This window comes from Maniola jurtina, chromosome 21, assembly GCF_905333055.1.
Source record: "Maniola jurtina chromosome 21, ilManJurt1.1, whole genome shotgun sequence".
Classification (NCBI taxonomy): Eukaryota; Metazoa; Arthropoda; class Insecta; order Lepidoptera; family Nymphalidae; genus Maniola; species Maniola jurtina.
In genome coordinates, this window is record NC_060049.1 from 7,221,148 (window position 1) to 7,239,868 (window position 18,721).

The following is an 18,721-nucleotide window of genomic DNA, read 5'->3' on the forward strand; positions in this document are numbered from 1 at the left end:
CCAATTTTTTGGGTTCCGTACCTGAAGGGTGCGAACGGTACTCTTTTTAACCCCCGACCCAAAAAGAAAGGTGTTATAAGTTTGACGCGTGTAACTGTGTATCTGTGTATCTGTCTATGGCATCGTAGCGTCTAAAGAAACGAATGAACCGATTTTAATTTAGTTTTTTTTTCTAAGTCCGTGGTGTTCGTCCGCCCGTCTGTCTGCCAACGGGCTGTATCTCATGAACCGTAAACAGGTAGAGAGTCAAAACTTTTACTGAGTGTGTACATATTTCTATTGCCGCTGTAACAACAAATAATAAAAAAATCCCAATGGCTGCCATGTGAATTAAAAGTACCTACATAATCTTTTACGATGGTACGGAATCCTTCGTGTGCGAGTTCGACTCACACTTGACCTTACTTATTAGCGATATCCTAAACGTGTAAATACGGAAGCAAGTCTTTATTTGTCCCTTTTCTAAGTAAAACTTACGCCTGCTTTGTAGTCTTCAACTTTCTAGATAGAAGCTATATTGTAGAATATAATTTGTTTGTCAAAATAATCAGTGATTTATGTAAAACAATCTAGTGAGAAAATGAACCACCTTATAACGTTTATGTTTGAAAGTTTTTCCTTCCTTAAATTAAAATACCTTCTGTATAGTACATACTTGTATGGTATAACAGAACTTTTTAATAGAACCTTGTAACTAACGCAATTCAACAGTTTAACTAGCAGTACACGTATGCTAATTGACGTCGGAGTTTATTTTAACTGCCATGTTTCATACAGAATTTAGTGTAATAAACATGAGGTACGCCCCGCAGTCAGTGTAAATGAATTACCTAAATGCTTTGATGTTTGTCCATTAAAGCTCAGATTGTGAACGACTTTAGCGTAGGTTACTCAGTAGTCATTAGAGTTCGCAATACTCTACCTAATGATGTTTATACTGTAACTCATTGAGCGCAAAAAACATACTTTTCCACGCAACACGTCACGCCTCTTTTGTAAAGCTCGCCGCGAAATAACCAGCGAACTGATACATTCATCAAACGAAAAACGCTTCTTAATCCGACCAAAATACTGCGAGCCACACAACGTCTTGGTAAATGGAAATACGTGGCAACAGATTTCCACAGGAAAGGAAACTAAATCTTACTACTACAGGATACGGTCCGTTTTGAAACAAACACTCAGGCCAATATTATTTAAGAACACAAAACGTGCCATTCGCCTCAAAACGGACAATGCTTAAGCAACTCCAATACTGTTACGATAGAGTACATAGTAAAAGAATCGTTAAAGTAACAACAATTTTCGATTTAATCGAGAAAGAGTGGGTTCACAGAATTGTGATCGAATTCGCAGTCATGAGTTCTCGTGTTAAGGTTAACTTTTGTTTGGCCTGAATGGCCATGGGACATCAAAATTATTATTGTCGGTCTCCAAAAGCGGCGCCTGCCACATTTCAAGGAGCGATACCTTCTTCTTTGTTGGTACACTTTTCTTGCGTATCGAGTCAGTCACATTATCGGTGTTGATGTATTGCCTTTGATATATTTTAATTTGCGTCGCGAGGGTTATATCACTGGAGTTCTTATTGAAGTAATGGACAATGGGAACGTAGTTAGACGTGCGACGATAGAAGAAAATGAATACAGTGCTATAAGTGATCATAATTGATTTGATTATCAAGATAACGCCGCGTCATTCCCGTCGAACGATCGGCTCGAAGGCGTAAGGAAGCGAGCGAGGCTGACGCTGCAACACCGGATTATTTGGAACGTTTACAACATAATAGAGAGCATTAGTCCGATCCACTTTTGACATCATTATCTGTGTAGTCGGCTCACGATAACCTGCGAGTGGCGTACGTCGCACCCGCCCCGCCTCGATCGGCAGTCGCGCACTACGTCGCATGCCGCTTGGACGTCTGCGGTGCCTCCCCCCATTCCACTGAGTGATCACCTCACTTTTGGCGGGTATTCGCACGGACGCGGGCAAACGTGACGTGAATCGGAATGCGCGCGTGTTGTCAACGCGCCCGACTCGCCGTCGCAGTGAAATCTGTGACTCGGAACACTTGGATTGCAGTGTTGGATTGTTGTATGGAGTAGTGCTCCGTGGCGTTTTTTGTAAGAACGTGCGGATGGATGCGGTGTCCATGATGTTGACTCATGCATGACGCGCTTGATCGCTGGAACTGGGAAACTTTTTCATCGCTGATTGGTCACTTGTTGCAATAAATTTATTTTTATTACCTCAAAACATATAGGTTACATCCTATTACAGATAATATCAATTCTTAGCCATCTCAAGTTTACGACCGACTTGCCAATGCAAATTAAGATTATAAAACAGAATCCAATAAAACTTCAACGCATAACAAGGTGCCTAGCATGCAACTTCTCATACAAACAAACACAACGATGAATAGAGAAAGTATTGACAATACAGATCATTTTTCATTGTCTGCCATTCCGGACAATCACTTAATTTACATTGTTTACACAGAAAATAAAAATGCTTCTCTAGCTAACACCAAATTGACTTTTTATAATGAATAAGACAAATCAGTTATATTTATCTTTGTAAGCAACGCTAAAATTGCTCAAGACTAATTGCAGTAGGAACCTAGGTCCTACGTTCTGAGTTCAGGAAAACAATATTACTTATTATGATAATAAAAGCGAAATGAGAATCGTGTTTGAGTAATGATAACTATCTGAATTGAATTACTTAGCTATGAAGTAAACTCTATGATTGTGATTTGGACAAAAAGTGTCAATAATGGCTTTGCTTCCAACGAAATGACTTTTTGCGACAAATTCAAGAAATGGTTTTTGCCACACAAAGAACTCGTTATCAAGATTACGTAACTTATTCAAAAGGTCATCAGTTAATAAAATTCAGATTTAATTGTCTCTTTATTTGATTTTAATGTAGATAATTAGATTGTTGTAAATATTTACCGTACAAAGGCGAGCATATTTAGGTCTCACGGGGCTATTTCTTTGAATTGAGTTTGTGGGCTTATATCTTTTAACGATTATTTTTATTTCTCAGAGTTTTTGATAATAGCGTTAGAACCTCAACCTGTTTGTAACCTCTAGGACCTTGATTAGTATCTATGACGTTACTAAGATTTGCAGTAACATTAGCTACAAATCTTCATATAACAACTGTCTAACTTTGTGTCTTAAATTGCAGTCTTCGGAATGTAATGATTTGACTGTCATAACAAATATGGGCTCCGTCGTGGAAAAGTTCTCTCAATAATAACAAATGTACTGACAACAGATAGTAGATCTAAACAAGATGGTATCGTCAAATCAAGTGACAAGGCGATCAGCGCGACCTCGGTTTAAAGTGGGTTAATGTATTTGAAATGTGGCACAAGCGAGATTTGGCTCCAATAGAAGTTTCCTCGTATACAACGAGTATTGTATCAACCTTGACTGAGATTTTTAATTACGACTTGTTTACACCCGCATTAATTTGGATATACTCTCCAGAATTTAAATGTTCATGATTGTTGTATTTATTTTTATCAATTGTAACGGTAATCGTTCCTGTAGTTACTCATATTTTAATTTTAACTTTCTTCTAGCTTATTTCTGGTAGTTAAACAGGGTTAATTTTCATCTAATATTTGACAGTCAGATTTTAAACCCTGATTGTCTGCAAAATCGAGAGTTGCATCTACTTTCGAAAGATGATCTGAAGGGTTTTCTGTTACAACAGTTAAGTTTTACATTCTAAACCATGTTTAGTAAGTGATGATTTGAATCCCGCAGCGAATAAGGGTACTAACACTACTAACTCTACAATTTTTTCTAAATCTCTTCCTAAATAAAAACCACTAAGTATTTGCACTTAACATCAATGATCGCTTATCACAAGTACTCAATTATTCAAATTTGTGTATAAAAACGAATGTTTCTTTGTTCGTCCCGCTTTATCTCATAAAATTATTACATGTTCTTTTCCTACATCATTTATTATCTGATTGAATTGTAATTTTTAACAGTTGCCTTTCTAGCATCAACGTGCAATAGGTAACGCGACAGTCGCTCATACAAAGACATGTTATGTAGCATGCCCGACATTTATAATCATCATCATGATCACGATCCATCGCTGGCTACTGAGAACGGGTCTCTTCTCAGAATGAGAATGCCTGGCTATAGCGCTAGGGCATAGTATCTCAAATTAACTAGGACACGCCTCAATATGAACTACGCATTTACTCTTTGTAAGCAACCCCTAAAATGTATTTCGACGACCAACAGCGATCAATCACACGCGAAAACACCCGCGTAATGGTTCGTCATGACCCTTGCGAAAAACACCACATTCTATTTGCCGCGTTTCTGATCCTTAATGTGAATAGACATTGGCCTTTTCGGAGGTAGGTGTGGGCTGAAGGTGTAAATCAGTGGATAACGTTTCTAATATTGATCCAAGTCAGAACAGAACCGACTTTTGGAAATCCTTTGAACATTAATTACCGCGTCGCGAAAAACAGATAATATCTGAATAACAAGATATGGTCATTAACCTAATAATGGGTGTTGAAATAGTCTAAACTTTAGCAATCTAGTGAAAAATGTGAAGTTTCTAAGGTAAGAGTAGGTCCAATGCCAATCGTTTGTAAAATAATTGCTGCTCGTCAGATACGTTTGGAATAATAAGTTGACCATGATTAAATAGCTGGAATAAGCTAGGACAGAGAAGAATTAATGGCCTTTTCAGACCTTATTGTTGGGCAAATTGAATGCGCACTTAATATTTAACAGCAGAATCTGTCGCCTTCAATCGCCTCTGACATAGTTTTATTGTAAACGGTGCTCAGTAGTCTGTACAATCTTATACTCTTACATGACTTTGACTTAGAATGCTCTGGCGTAATTTCATGACTCTACATTTCTCTAACTCTTCGTAAAAATATTTAGAGTGCCTAAGTAGCTATTTGCATTAACATTTTGCTATCGATTTCCTGCAAAAATAATTCTGAAAATGTTTAGTCTCATAAATAAATTAAAGTTCAATAACGCAAAGAAAATTAAGATGTTCAGTTAGAGTTAGAGACTGATTGTAATACGAATATAAAGGAGCAATTTTCATTAGAATAGAGACTGTGACGAATTTCCTTAAATAAGGCAAAAAGTATTCGCGCGAGAACTTGGCAATTAATCATCGACTGCTCCGAAAATCCGAGCACAATCATTGTGCCTTAAATTAGGATTACGACTTATCTTTTTGGAACCTCGTTTCCATTATTTTACCCTATTTTTACCCTCATAATCCGCTCTCATAACCAGCTTTGTAGAGACAACTTATACTTTATTATCATCATTAATGCCATATCAGGCTGAATTCAGGTCTTAAAATTTTAAAGTGATTTCCTGATTAAGTAAAATTTTTATGATGTTGCATCAGAAATGTTTTTTTTTTTTGTTAATTGTCAAGGCACGTTCTTTCATTCAGCCTGGCTAATTAACATCAAGAAACCTTAAAATCAAGAGTGAATTTTAAAATGAATAACTTGTTTTTACGATTATTAGCATAAGCTTTAATTGTAATTGAATTTGCAAGTGATAAGATGCGGGTATTCGTTAAAAAGAGCATTTAAAAACCAAAAGGTTGAAAGTGTCATTTGCAAAAATATATGGCGGTAAAAAGCGTATGCGCGTGCAAAAAGGTGCCATTTCGAATGATAGTGACCATCAATCTGTTGGAATCGAGTTGAAATATTCGGTAACCATAGCAATATTCGCATCGTAGCAATTCGCGTCACGTGATACATGTGCGGGCGAATATTTCACGTTATTTCCTTTATCCGTGACGTTACAGATGATGACGCCACAATATGGCCGCCAGTTGATAATATTTCAACAAACTCGTAAAATGGCTCTTCGTTTGCGAGAGAACATGAGGAGGATAATTATGAATTTTTAAATAAGTATTTATCACAGTATCCTTTTAAAGTTGCCCGATTCAAATAAAATTGTTCTACAAGTACAAATTGATAATTAATTTCGACTGAATTCCCAAGTTTTGGCAAGTTTAATAGGATATAAAAGCCATCGGCATTTACTTTAGATGTAGAGTATTTAATCGAAATCTATATGAGTATAATTCGACTCCAGCGATAAAGCGAAGCATGACATGAATATTAACCGTTAACTGATTGGTTAACATCGATTTAAAACGCCGCATCTAACCTTTTTATTCCACGGTAGGTATACTCGTATAAACGGATTGTGTTTCGGTTGATGAATGTTCCCATCCCGAGGAAAATGTTCGTACGCGGAGTAGATTAGAGTGACTGATACTAAGATTATGCGACAAGTGCTCAAAGTTGGATATAGTTTTGTGATTGTGTATTCAGAAACTTCTTCAAGATTTCGTTCAGTGGTAACAAGTGTGCAAGGATAGACGGTGCGATAGCACGTAATATGCATATGTGCTATGAGAGGCCGGGCGTGGTCACCACCTTGAACGGGGGCGTTGGGTAAGTCTACTTTTGTATTTCTGTCGTGTACTTTACTGGCCTTTTCTAGTGGCTTTGACACCTGATGTGGATGTATGTTTTTAACCCCCGACCCAAAAAGAGGGGTGTTATAAGTTTGACATGTGTATCTGTGTATCTGTCTGTGGCATCGTAGCTCCTAAGCTAATGAACCGATTTTAATTTAGTTTTTTTTGTTTGAAAGGTGGCTTGATCAAGAGTGTTCTTAGCAATAATCCAAGAAAATCGGTTCAGCCGTTTGAAAGTTATCAGCTCTTTTCTAGTTCTTACTGTAAACTTTACTTGTCGGGGGTGTTATAAATTTTTAATTTACACTTGTTAAAAGATCCTGTTCAAATTTTTTTATTGCAGGTCTGAGCTGTAAATTAGAATTAAATAGAACTTACATAATTTATATGCATAATCACAAGTTTCTAGAATTAATTAAGTGTTTAAGTTTATTTAATTACACTACCATAGATGTTATAAAATCATAGTCCTTAAATTCTATTACTCTGCCCTTTTCTGAAGAAAGGTTTTAGGTGTATAAAACAAAACAATACCCGGTTATATCATATTTTACGGCACATAAACGCCTGGCGCAATTTAGTGGCGTCCTTTAATAAAACAACGAAAACAATTATTATGAGACAACCCTTTTGAACAGTTATATCTTCTATTCTTTAACTTAGCTTATGCTATAGCTATATTCTTAGCTCTTTTCTTCTTATTGCTGTTATTTAACTTGACTTACCACTGTAATACAGTTGTAACTTGTAACTTATATTAAAGGAGTCTATCTTATTTTATTTATTTCTTCTTCGATTAATCACTGAATTTTTGCTCTGTGTACTTTTATTATCCTAAGGGTCTGATGAATATTTAAATTCCTTTTTGGTCTATAAGGCGGATTTACTTAATCATCTGGATTTTACGATCGGCCGCAAATCTTTTGTTTACCACTAAATACCTTATATGTCAATCTATATTCGAATTTAAGTTTTGCAACCCATAACAATCGGTAAACTGCCGAGTTCTCAACATTTCTGCTAAGTACTGTGTTTAGTACAAACAACGTAAGTCGTAATTATTATTAAACATCCATTAATGATTTAGCCGCCGCAGCGTAGGTAATGTATGACGCTTTTCGCTTTGTCAACATCGTCTTAGGACTTACGAGTAGGTTCGCTGTTTGCGTAATTGTGTTTACATTGTGTTGTTTTGTTTATAGAAACCGAAAAATATTTGCTTATTTAAATTGAACACTATGCGAAAAGTTGTAGATATCTGTCAATAATCAATATCCATTTATGATTGAAAATAGCCTGTAATGTTCGCTAATTGATTTTATTTGTTTAATTTATTGATTATGATCACCACTAGTTGTAGGTATTAACCTTGACCATTAAAATTGCCTCTTTTGTTTATCCCTATTCTTTTTTATTCGGAAGAGATATAACATTTCTCAAAAATTAACTTTATTTCTGTATCTTTTGAGATTTGCACCCTGTAGTAGTTATATTTGATAGTGTTGTAGTATTCAGCAAACGGTACGTGCCGATAGCGTTTTTATACGTGTTCCCAACTCTAACCTAATCCAATAAGCTGAATTGGTAGGTAGAGTCAACCTTCTTACCGCGATTTGTAACTTGATAGTTGATACTACGCAAACAGTTCCATGGTTGTGCTTTTACCATATAGAGGTTTATAAGTAATTATGTTAATAATAGTAATTATCCTAATATAAAACACAAAAAACGTTTCGACCTATGCCCGTTATAGACTTTGAAACCATCCGACCGATGTGCCCCAAACCAGTTTCATTAGAAAAGCAATAATGCATAGATGATTTGAGACTAATAAAAATGCATTAGGGATTTTTTTAGCGTAGTTGCACACGTCAGGCATCCGCTAGTTTAGAATAAAAATGAGTAACATTTACCCCATATTGATAAAAATAAAATGTTGACCTAGTCTTTATTTACTTGGAAAACAGTTTATAAAACGTTGAAGCACTCAAGCCGTGACCTTTAGAATAAAGTTATCTTAACAGCCTACTGAGTCATCGGCAGAGACCTCTACTCGTATACTGAGCTCAAACTGTACATATCCATCTACCTATATGGATGTCAAATTACACGGGTAATTGGATGTTCACACCTAAGATACAAAGGCTGTCCTTTAATTAACTTGAAATAAATAACAATATCATTTGCTGGGGAGCACTGAGCAGGTGCAGGAATTTCTTATCATATTATCGTATTCTTGGGAATGTTCCACTAATTGTTACTGATATCTATGAATTGTAATTGAAGTGATGATGATTCCCTGAATGAATTACTCAAAGGTTGATTACTCCTTCGAAATTGTGTTGTACTGCCAAACGACATGACATGTTTTACCAAAATATCTCAAATACTTAACTTTGTTCAAGGATAGGTAAACCTTGATCTTAAAACGACATTTCATTTTAATTAACAAATAGATTTCCTCATCGTCATGTTAATTTTCTCATTAACATAATACACCAATGTAAATCAGATCACTCAATATGCAAACAAAGAGACAACGTATCGAGTATCGTTATTAAATTCAGTTTACATAAAGGCATTAAAATTTTATGTAAATTAGAAGCTATTGGAAGATCCAGCGTCCGCCCATACACGGCAATGACCAAACAAAACGTGCAATTTAACCAATTACGAAGCTAAACTGATTATAAAACGACTGGAATTAATGCATCCGGGCGAACAAGCCGGCGTCGATAATAATAATTTTCATCCTTACAACTAATAGTCATAAGGTTGAATCGTGTTAATGGATCGTAGAAAACGTCGTGCCAAGAAGCGAGCAAAAAAGTTGCGAGCGGTGGCGCTAGAATTGTTTACAGTGATCATATTTCAAAGAAAGAAGAGCAAAAAATTGCGAAAAGTCGCCTGTTTAACGTGATAACTACGGGATGGATGGTGTAATTATATTTTCTTATAATAGCAGCCTTTCCCGTAGAGACATTTATAATCATTAATTCCTTTAACGTCCGCGTTTAAATTTGAACGGGAAACAAAAGCTCACTATAATCTGCGTAATGGATAACTGTTTTACAAACAAAATATATTACATTCAGTTGGAGACCATTAATTACTGCAGACAGAATTGGACTGTGCTTTTGACGTGTCACTTTATGTTATAAATTACTCTAACTTTGTGATTTTAGTAATTAGGTCATCTATATCCACACTTGTGTCGAAATTGCAGGTGATTCTTTGATACGATTAGACGATATAATCAAACAAATATTTTAACTGTACAGTGTTGGTCAAGACCTTTTTCTTAATGTTTGCTTTTCTTTTGTTGAACCATTATCCTAGACTGGATTGTGGATATATGACATACTGCACCATTTGCTATTTCACATTCTGTGCCTCCACAATAACGATAAATCTCTAAAATCTCTCGGTTATTATCACGAACAACAGGCGATCCTCGTTAACCCTAAATTGTAAATTGTTGTGACCTACTTTCGCATCTATTCTGCCTTTTACGGTCTGTAAGGTTCGTTACAGAAAACTTATAACTTACGAGTATAATAATGACCTTTAAAAACGGGTTAACCTAAAAACGTAATCAGACATTTACCTTATTCAGGAAGTAGTCATGCACGCCAAAAATTAATTATTCCAGTCGCTTTGTTAATTGACTAAAGTGATTACAGTAGACTTTCAAAATGGTAGACGGTTGATAAATGGATGTTATAAATTAGTAGAGGTTAGGCTGGCTTGAGATACTAATGGATTTCTGAAGTGACCAACCACCGCATTCTTGATTTTTAGGGTTCTGTACCTCAAAAGGAAAAAAGGAATCCTTATAGGATCACTTCATTTCAAGACTCGTCAAGGGCATCAAAGCCTACAGGATTCTTCCCGTTGATCAAGAATCATGTTTGGCAGGCAGCAATGAGGGAAAAATTCGAAAACTGTGAATTTGTAGTTAGACTCATGACAAAAAAAATAAAAAGTGTCATTTGTTGTACGATTGTAAGAAACCGTGTGCGACTTGCAATCGATCGGTTTTTTTTTTTTGTTAAGACGACCATATTGTTGCCTGTGCGACCGAGTGGCTGGTCAAACTTTCTTCTTGCGTCGGTTCCTCAGTTTTGAGGTATCGCTTCCTTACAATTTTGCGCCATTTCTCCCTAATGGAGGCAGTATTTCATTGCTAAATTATTTTCTGTTTCCATTAAATAGTACGGACGATCACGAAGATCACTCGCACAACCGTCTTATATTGGCGCAAATGTTTCCGCAAGCAAGGCGGAAACCGAACAACGCAATCGCGACTATTCGTTCATGTGTAGAGCCAATACAAAATCGAATAAAACAACTAGTTGCTCACGCGATAGTATCCACGCTGAGGCTATCGTTAAGTAATTAGCAGGTTATGAAGGTTGATTTCTTGAAATGCATTGCGTTACTCCACGGTTCTTTTAAGAGGGTTTTATTATTTTATATCACTAGAGCGGCAATGTCCTGTAAAATGAATTCTACCTACTTGATGTAGAATTTTACCTACTGTATTACTTATAATTCAGTAAATAGCTGCTGGATCGGCTTTTACTATGTCGTTCAATAACATCACTATTTTTATTGTAAAGCATTCTCCCCACGACACAATCATTAGATCGGGGTAATTTTTTGACTACTGATAAATAATATGTCTGCTTCTCCATGGTCACTCTTACTCAACGGTTATTTGAATCCTGCGAGCCGGGTCTGTGTCTGCCTCGGTCGTTTTGCTACATCTTTTTTCTCCATTTCACGATGCGATGCATTATCTTTATTACTTATTATCCCTCGCGCTGCTACATTCGTCTGTCTCCCGGCTTCTAGCTTAATTGTAACTCATACTCGTACGTCAAGATAACGCTCTGATTTAATAGCATCAGCTGCTCTCTCGACATCAGTTGTTTATTGTTCTCTAAGGCCGTTTTTAGCTACGTCTTCAATTCAAATTTCTTACAATATTATTGCTAGAAATCTTATAATGAAATTTTTCACAGGAGAATATTTGCACTGACTGATATCTATTAGGCAAAGTTATATTATTATAATATTCATTATCTGAATCAAACACAATCGCGATCTAGGTTTATCTTGTGGATAACTTCTTGTGTGTGGATTTGGGAGCAGATTCCACCGTCATTTAAATGCCCTCATTTAGTCGCGAATAACCACATGCATCCATCGATTAATTAAAGGAAAAACTGACTGACTGATATAGCAACCAACATACAGCCCAAATAGCTATATAGTAACTTGAAATTTTATATGTAGGTGCTCGTATAATATACGTACACCACCGCTAAAACATCGGCTAAGTGCGAGTCAAACGCGCACCGTAGGTTCCGTACTCGGGTATTTTTTTCGACATTTTGTACGATAAATCAAAGACTATAAGGGTTCCTTTTAAAATTTGACCCGAGAAAAGCTGGGGGTCAGTATAGAATAACGTGTAAATAAAAGAAAACTTCGTTTTTGCACCATAATCTCTAGTTTACTCGCTAGTTTATTTATTAGCTTAAACTTATCTTATGTACTTTACTACTCACAATTTTATTGCCTCTCATTAACTTGAAACTGAATAAGCCTCCGCTTCTCTTATTAATTTACTAAATTTACGATGCCTATCCAAATCCGGTGTACCTACATTTTAAATTAATGCTTAGTTTAACACCTGTTTAAATCGAATCTATAACTTCATCGGTATCATTGAGTATCAATAGAAGTTGTAATAAATAATAATTATTGCTATTGAACAAATTGGAGATATTTGTTTAAAGACTTGGGTAGATCAGTCCAGACAGATTGATGATTGATGAATGATTGATGACGAATAGAGAATTATCTAAATATTTGTTCATCAACAATACATACAGTACATCAATACATCAATAATTACAGTAGGTCCGTCAGTCTTAGCAATGACAGTGGCAAATCTGACAACAAAACCTATTTATGAACTGTTGTCTAATTCAAATGGACACAAGCTAATGTAGGCTTCTCGGCGCGGTCATTGATCCCCAGCGTTCCCCCACGCAAACATTGTCACCCGCGGTGTCGGAAGTGGGAAGTTTATTTCCATGTATCGCAATCCAAAGGTTTCGATCGTGACCTTTAACTTCGCACTGGATTGTGGTCATGCCGAGCGATCGTGTTTTCCCGCAAATGAATAAACCGCTAAATTGGTAAACGTTGATTAATTGATTTGCGTATCATGTCTAAAATGGTTTGTCGTGTAGGATTTTCCTTAGAAATCACGTGTGTGGGGGTGTTATTGTTATCAGAGTGGTGGCATATTCTAGAGTACACAATACACATTCTCCAATAAGATGAAGTTAAACAGTAGGTACTAAATTCAAAGTCAAGTCAAAGTCAAAATCATTTATTCAAAATAGGTACTCCTTTTGATGGTCGGAATTGTTAAATTTGTACGATATAGTGGTGGTAATTAATTACTTAACTTAAAACTAAAGCTACGAGGGTTCCAAACGCGCCCAAGTCTGAGAAGAGCCCACAACAAACTACTACAATAAACTACCCGCGAACTTCCGATAAATAGCGATAGATATCGTAAAATTGTTTTTCTGTCGTTGGATGTATTTGTACTATAGGTATTTAAATTTATGAACTCAGAAGTTTCCCTCTTTCATTTGATATCCTACTCGATACAATAGGAGAAAAAAATTTGGAGACCCCCCACTTTTTTGAATGTGACATCCGTCTGGTCGATTTTTTTCGCATAAAACAACCTATGCAACCCGGACCATAATTACGAATCGATTGACACCTCATTCATCAAAATCGGATCAGTAGTTTAGGCGTTACGGTAGAGCATACATAAATACAAACCTACATACATAGTAGTAGGTATGTATGTAGGTTCGCGGGTAGTAGTCGGGTTTTAGTGCTGTTTTACTTTTTATAATTAGGGTACTGACTACTGGGTAGTGATTACTCAGTGCTTGCTCTTGCTAACTCTCCGCACGGCCTCGGTTGCTATCCAGTGACACTGCGTCTATTAAATTATCATTCCGATAAAATTCACGTCCTCGAAAAGATAGGAGTCAACGACCGGACCAGTAGCCAGTAGCCATCGATGCTCTTGTATCATATGGATTAAATTTATTTTTTATCGGAAGATAAATGAAAAGCCGCTACGGATTCAGTCAGTTTCGCCAATTACGAGATTGCTTTTTTATATAAATTTTATGTACAAGTTCAGACATTTTGAGTTTTAATCGGAATATGTATTTATGAAAAAATTGGCAAAGTGCGAGTCAGACTCGTGCACCGTGGTTTTCTCTTACGAAGGTAATAAGTATTGGATGAAATTAATATAGGTTTGTTACTTAGGTAATTGAACTCATTAATTCAGATCACTGATTTTCTGATTTTTCTCTTCAATCTTTTGTAATCGGTATCAAACCTCACGATGATTCTGGGTTCAAAAAGACTGCAACGTGCAAATTACAACGGACATACGGGCAGCAATATGCGAAGCGACTTTATTTTATACTGAGTATGTAGAAATAATACAGCGGCTAGCACGCAAGCTGTGATCATAACCTTTCAACAAAAAAAGCCTGCTGAAAAATTGAAATGGAACTACACGTAAATACCCATCACGTTACGATACCGAAACAATATTTTATTCTTTAATGTTTAAATTAACATGTCACTCAATATTAGGTAGGTGAGTACCCTAAAAAAACTTACGTCATTCGACTATAGATAAATGAAACGAAAAAAATAACCTGTAGGTGATATTGACATTAAAACAGCCCGACCTCTCATGAACGCGGTACCAAGAAGTCCTTCAAACAAAAAGTGCCTACAAAAGGTGATGTATATTAAAAGCTCAGGTAAACCGACAAAAAGTTATAACTACGCTAACTCTTAAAATTATTGTACTCAAACGATTGCTTGTTTTTTTGTTACATTAATATTTGTTGCACCTAGACACATTAGAAATTTATCTTATAACAGTACAACTACCTTTGCTGTAAAATGTGTTTTGATCATAGAGTTAGTAGCTAATTATCATATTTATATCTATCTCGCTGGTTTTGATAGAAGAACACAAAACATAACCTATATTTTGAAATAGATACGCAATATCACGTAACTATCTTTAGTTAAATAAAATAAATACCATTTAATTCAAATGTACAGTTTTGTAGTTTGCGTTTTAGACATAATTATTATTTAATAAGAGGAATTTCTTTTTTATTGTAGTTGCATAGTTTTTAAAAATATCAAGTTTCAAGTTCCCATCTGTCCGAAATTATCTTATTTTAAACAGATTATAAGCAAAGCTTGACAGATCCTGCTAACTTAGTTGCTAGTAAAATTTTCTTAAATAAAGTTAGCAGGAGAATTTTGTTCTACCTAGTGTGCCTAACATTTTTAGTTTGAATGAGGCACTAATTCACCACAGCTGTGGTGAAACTATCAGTTTGAACTGACAAGCGTACCCTGGTAAGTTTACAAAATATTTTTACTTAAATTACAAATCTAAGTTTAACACGAAGTTTACATGTAAATCTGTGGCCAAATCATAATTACAGATTAATTTCCCACTCAAAGTAACATTGCAAAAGTTAAAAGCTTCACGTTTAACATACCTATATTCTTTATCAATCCCCTCGCGTACTCCTAAAGTCACCCTCTTCAGGTCATCGACCGTAACTCAAGAGGCTAGAGGGTGTCACATAATGCGCTCCCTTCGAAATAAATATAAACAACTAAACTATCTAACTAACTATACACAAATAACTCTACATAATATTATGTAGATACTACAAAATAAAGCTACTGAGTTTGCCTGTATAATCGCTCATAACTTCCAAACTTTTTAGGCTAACGTAGTAGATAAAACAAGGAAAACTAATTTAGTCGATCTGTTGTCTGTCTATGTGTCACAGCCATTATAAACAACATAAAAAATAATCTTTACAAAAGAAGAGTATCTTGCGTCCAGAGATAGGTAAGCTACTATTTTTTTGGGGAAAAAATGACTATACCTAAGGCCGAGATATACAGAGCGTACTTTGACATGGCTCAGATTTAACAGGGCTCTCTCCGTCACTTGCTCCATACAATCGTAGTTCCAATTTCATTTGAATATTAAGCAACCAAAGTCCATGAAATTTTGCAGACATATTCTTTGGTTGCTTAATATTCAAATGAAATTGGAACTACGTTTGTATGGAGCGAGTGACGGAGAGACCCCTCTTAAGTTTCACTTAAAACGCGACAAATCTATAGTCATGCCTCTAATATTATATCTGTCTCGTTATAATTCTAAGTAAAGATGAAAGTCAAAGTACACTCTATTGGATTAGCACAGAATAAGGATAGTTGTTCGATGAAGCCGTCTAGACAGAGCAATCGTGCGGTAAGTACGAGCCGAAGTACCGACCCGAATTGGCCTAATGTAGTTAGGGACCTATATTGAAAGGTGTGTTGTCGTCGGCATTATTTTAAAGGCTGGACTACTGTCTCTTCTTACACTGTGGTATTAGTCCTACAGGAATAAAGCACACTGCAGGCATCATCTTGATCTAAATGCATTAATTTTTTTACATCTAAAAATAGTAGGTATAATAACTATACGGGTAAGCTAAAGGGGCATTATTTCGATTCTTTAGACTGAAGCAAACGCGAATCGAAATCTTGGCTTCAATTTTTCAATAATCCTCTCCTTTGTGTTCAATATCAGATCTCCGATATAATATTATCTCGAGATGTAACCATTTAATTTAGATTTTGCACAAAAATAGACGCTAACAAAAATTGTATCAATGTTGAAGTCTTTTTATGTAAAACAGAGTAACAAGTGCTTATTAGATAAAAAGTTATTTCTACTATTAATTTATTACTTACTTAATATATTTTTAAGTTGTATGAATCAGAATAGAATGGGACTATATTTCCTACAGTTAAAATTTTTATACTGAGCCGAAAAAAAACGATTTAAATAGAAATACTTACCTCGCACACGAAGGGTTCCACACCGTCGTCGTACAAAATACGTACGAGTATATTAATCATACTAATATTATAAAGGAGAAAGTTTGTATGTGTGTGTGTGTGTGTATGTTTGTTACTCCTTCACGCAAAAACTACTGGACGGATTGGGCTGAAATTTATAGTGGCAATAGATTATACACTGGATTAGCACATATGCTACTTTTTATCCCGGAAAATCAAAGAGTTTCCACGGGAATTTTAAAAAACCTACATCCACGCGAACGAAGTCGCGGGTATCAGCTAGTACGTAATATTTTTGTGATGTAACCACAAATTCACGGTTTTCGGATTTTCCCCTTTACTTGTGATATAAGACCTACCTGTCTGCCAAACTTCATAATTCTAGGTCAACGGGAAGTAGGTACCTACCCTAAATAAGTTTCTCGACAGACAGACAGACAGACGGACAAAGTGATCCTATATGGGTTACTTTTTTTTCCTTTTGAAGTACGGAAGCCTAAAAACAGTGTGAAACATCATCTTTTAAGCTTTTTTTAGACAAAACGTTTTTTTTTAACTATTTTAGGGTCCCGTATCTCAAAAGGAAAAAAACTGAATCCTTAAAGGATCATTTTGCTGTCTGTCTGTCTACCTGTATGTCTGTTTGTCTGTCCGTCTGTCGTGTCTGACAAGAAAACCTATAGGGTACTTCCCGTTTACCATAGAATCATGAAATTTGATAGATAGATAGGTCTTATAGCACAAATAAAGGAAAAAATCCGAAAACCGTGAATGTGTGGTTACATCATTCATGAACAAATAAAGTATTTTCAATTTTCAAAGTTAGATAACTATACCAAGTGGGGTATCATATGAAAGGGCTTTACCTTTACATTCTAAAACAGATATTTATTTATTTGTATGCATAACAGTTTTTGATTTAAATGGCGCAAAAATATCCAAGTACGGAACCCTCGGTGCGTGAATCTGGCGCGCACTTAGCCGGTTTTTTCCAACCTTGATTGGGGCTCAACAATATACATATTTATAAAGTACATAATTAGTCTGTCGCCACAAAAACTATTTGAATTATAATAAAAATTGCTTATCCGATTAGCTATGTGTATTATCTTGATTGATGAGGGTTCTTCAACACAAGTGTAAATTAAAAATTTATAACACACCCAACAAGTGAAGGTTACCTAACTAGAAAAGAGCTGTCAACTTTCAACGGCTGAACCGATTTTCTTAGATTATAGCTAAGAACACTCTCGATCAAGCCACCTTTCAAACAAAACAATCTAAATTAAAATCGTTTCATTAGTTTAGGAGCTACGATGCCACAGACAGATACACAGATACACACTTCAAACTTATAACACCCCTCTTATTGGGTCGGGGGTTAAAAAATATAATTAAAGATCCTCGTATTATTATACTGGTTCATACATTCATGTAGGTTCATCGCGTTGTTTCTTTTCGACATATTTTTCGCGGTCAAAGGAGCCTCAGGCTGAGATTATACTCAAAAGATTTAACTTTGCTCAGACTTTACTCATAATTGAGACGAGATAGCATGGTCCCATGCCGATATCACAGGCTGACATGTAGAGAGTGGATGAGATGCTCCGTACATCTCAGATGCTCTATACCCAGTCTATACTAGCAAACTCTATGTTGAAATGGTATTTTGATGAAATTTGCGAGCAAGTCATATTATATAAACTCTACGTTAATTAGTTATGAATATGAACATTGTTTTCCTCGTAATATTAAAATTCATATTGTTTTAATTATTCCCACATCTAGTATGTGACTACGTATTTTGAACAGCATTTAATATAAGTGGGCTAATAACATTGATAGCGGCAAAATTATTTAATACAGCATTGATAAATTCCGCGAATGCGGCGAGCGTTATCAATCAACTTGATTGTTGGCGTACAGTGGCCGGTAATAGGAAAAAGCTGACAAAACACCCCGATTAATTGTCTTTTGTCGCGTTATACATCGACGCTTTTGTTGCTCGCAGCTCTATTCAAGCTCTGTGTGAGCCAGTAATAGTGTGAAGGCATTCAATAAATTCCGACAATACGTGACAAAATATTGCGATTGATTGCCTGTGGGTTATACATTGATCGTGTCGTTTGAACAAGTGATACAATAGTTTAGTAAAGCGGTAAGGTAACAC

At 35.7% G+C, this 18,721-nt stretch overlaps 1 protein-coding gene across 3 annotated transcripts in view; it reads left to right on the plus strand.

Moving 5' to 3' along the window:
- The window catches only part of LOC123876385 (AF4/FMR2 family member lilli), a 343,642-nt gene that overhangs the window by 128,645 nt on the left and 196,276 nt on the right, over positions 1–18,721 (plus strand). The window contains exons 1-2 of one of the 3 annotated variants that reach the window (XM_045922615.1): positions 1,900–2,131; positions 6,234–6,505. The exons of 1 other annotated variant lie outside the window; for it this stretch is intronic. In XM_045922615.1, the coding sequence (XP_045778571.1) occupies positions 6,450–6,505 (56 nt within the window). In that variant the 5' untranslated portion in view covers positions 1,900–2,131; positions 6,234–6,449. Of the gene's footprint in view, positions 1–1,899; positions 2,132–6,233; positions 6,506–18,721 lie in introns of those variants that run through there. One more of the 3 variants, XM_045922614.1, reaches the window with a different exon arrangement.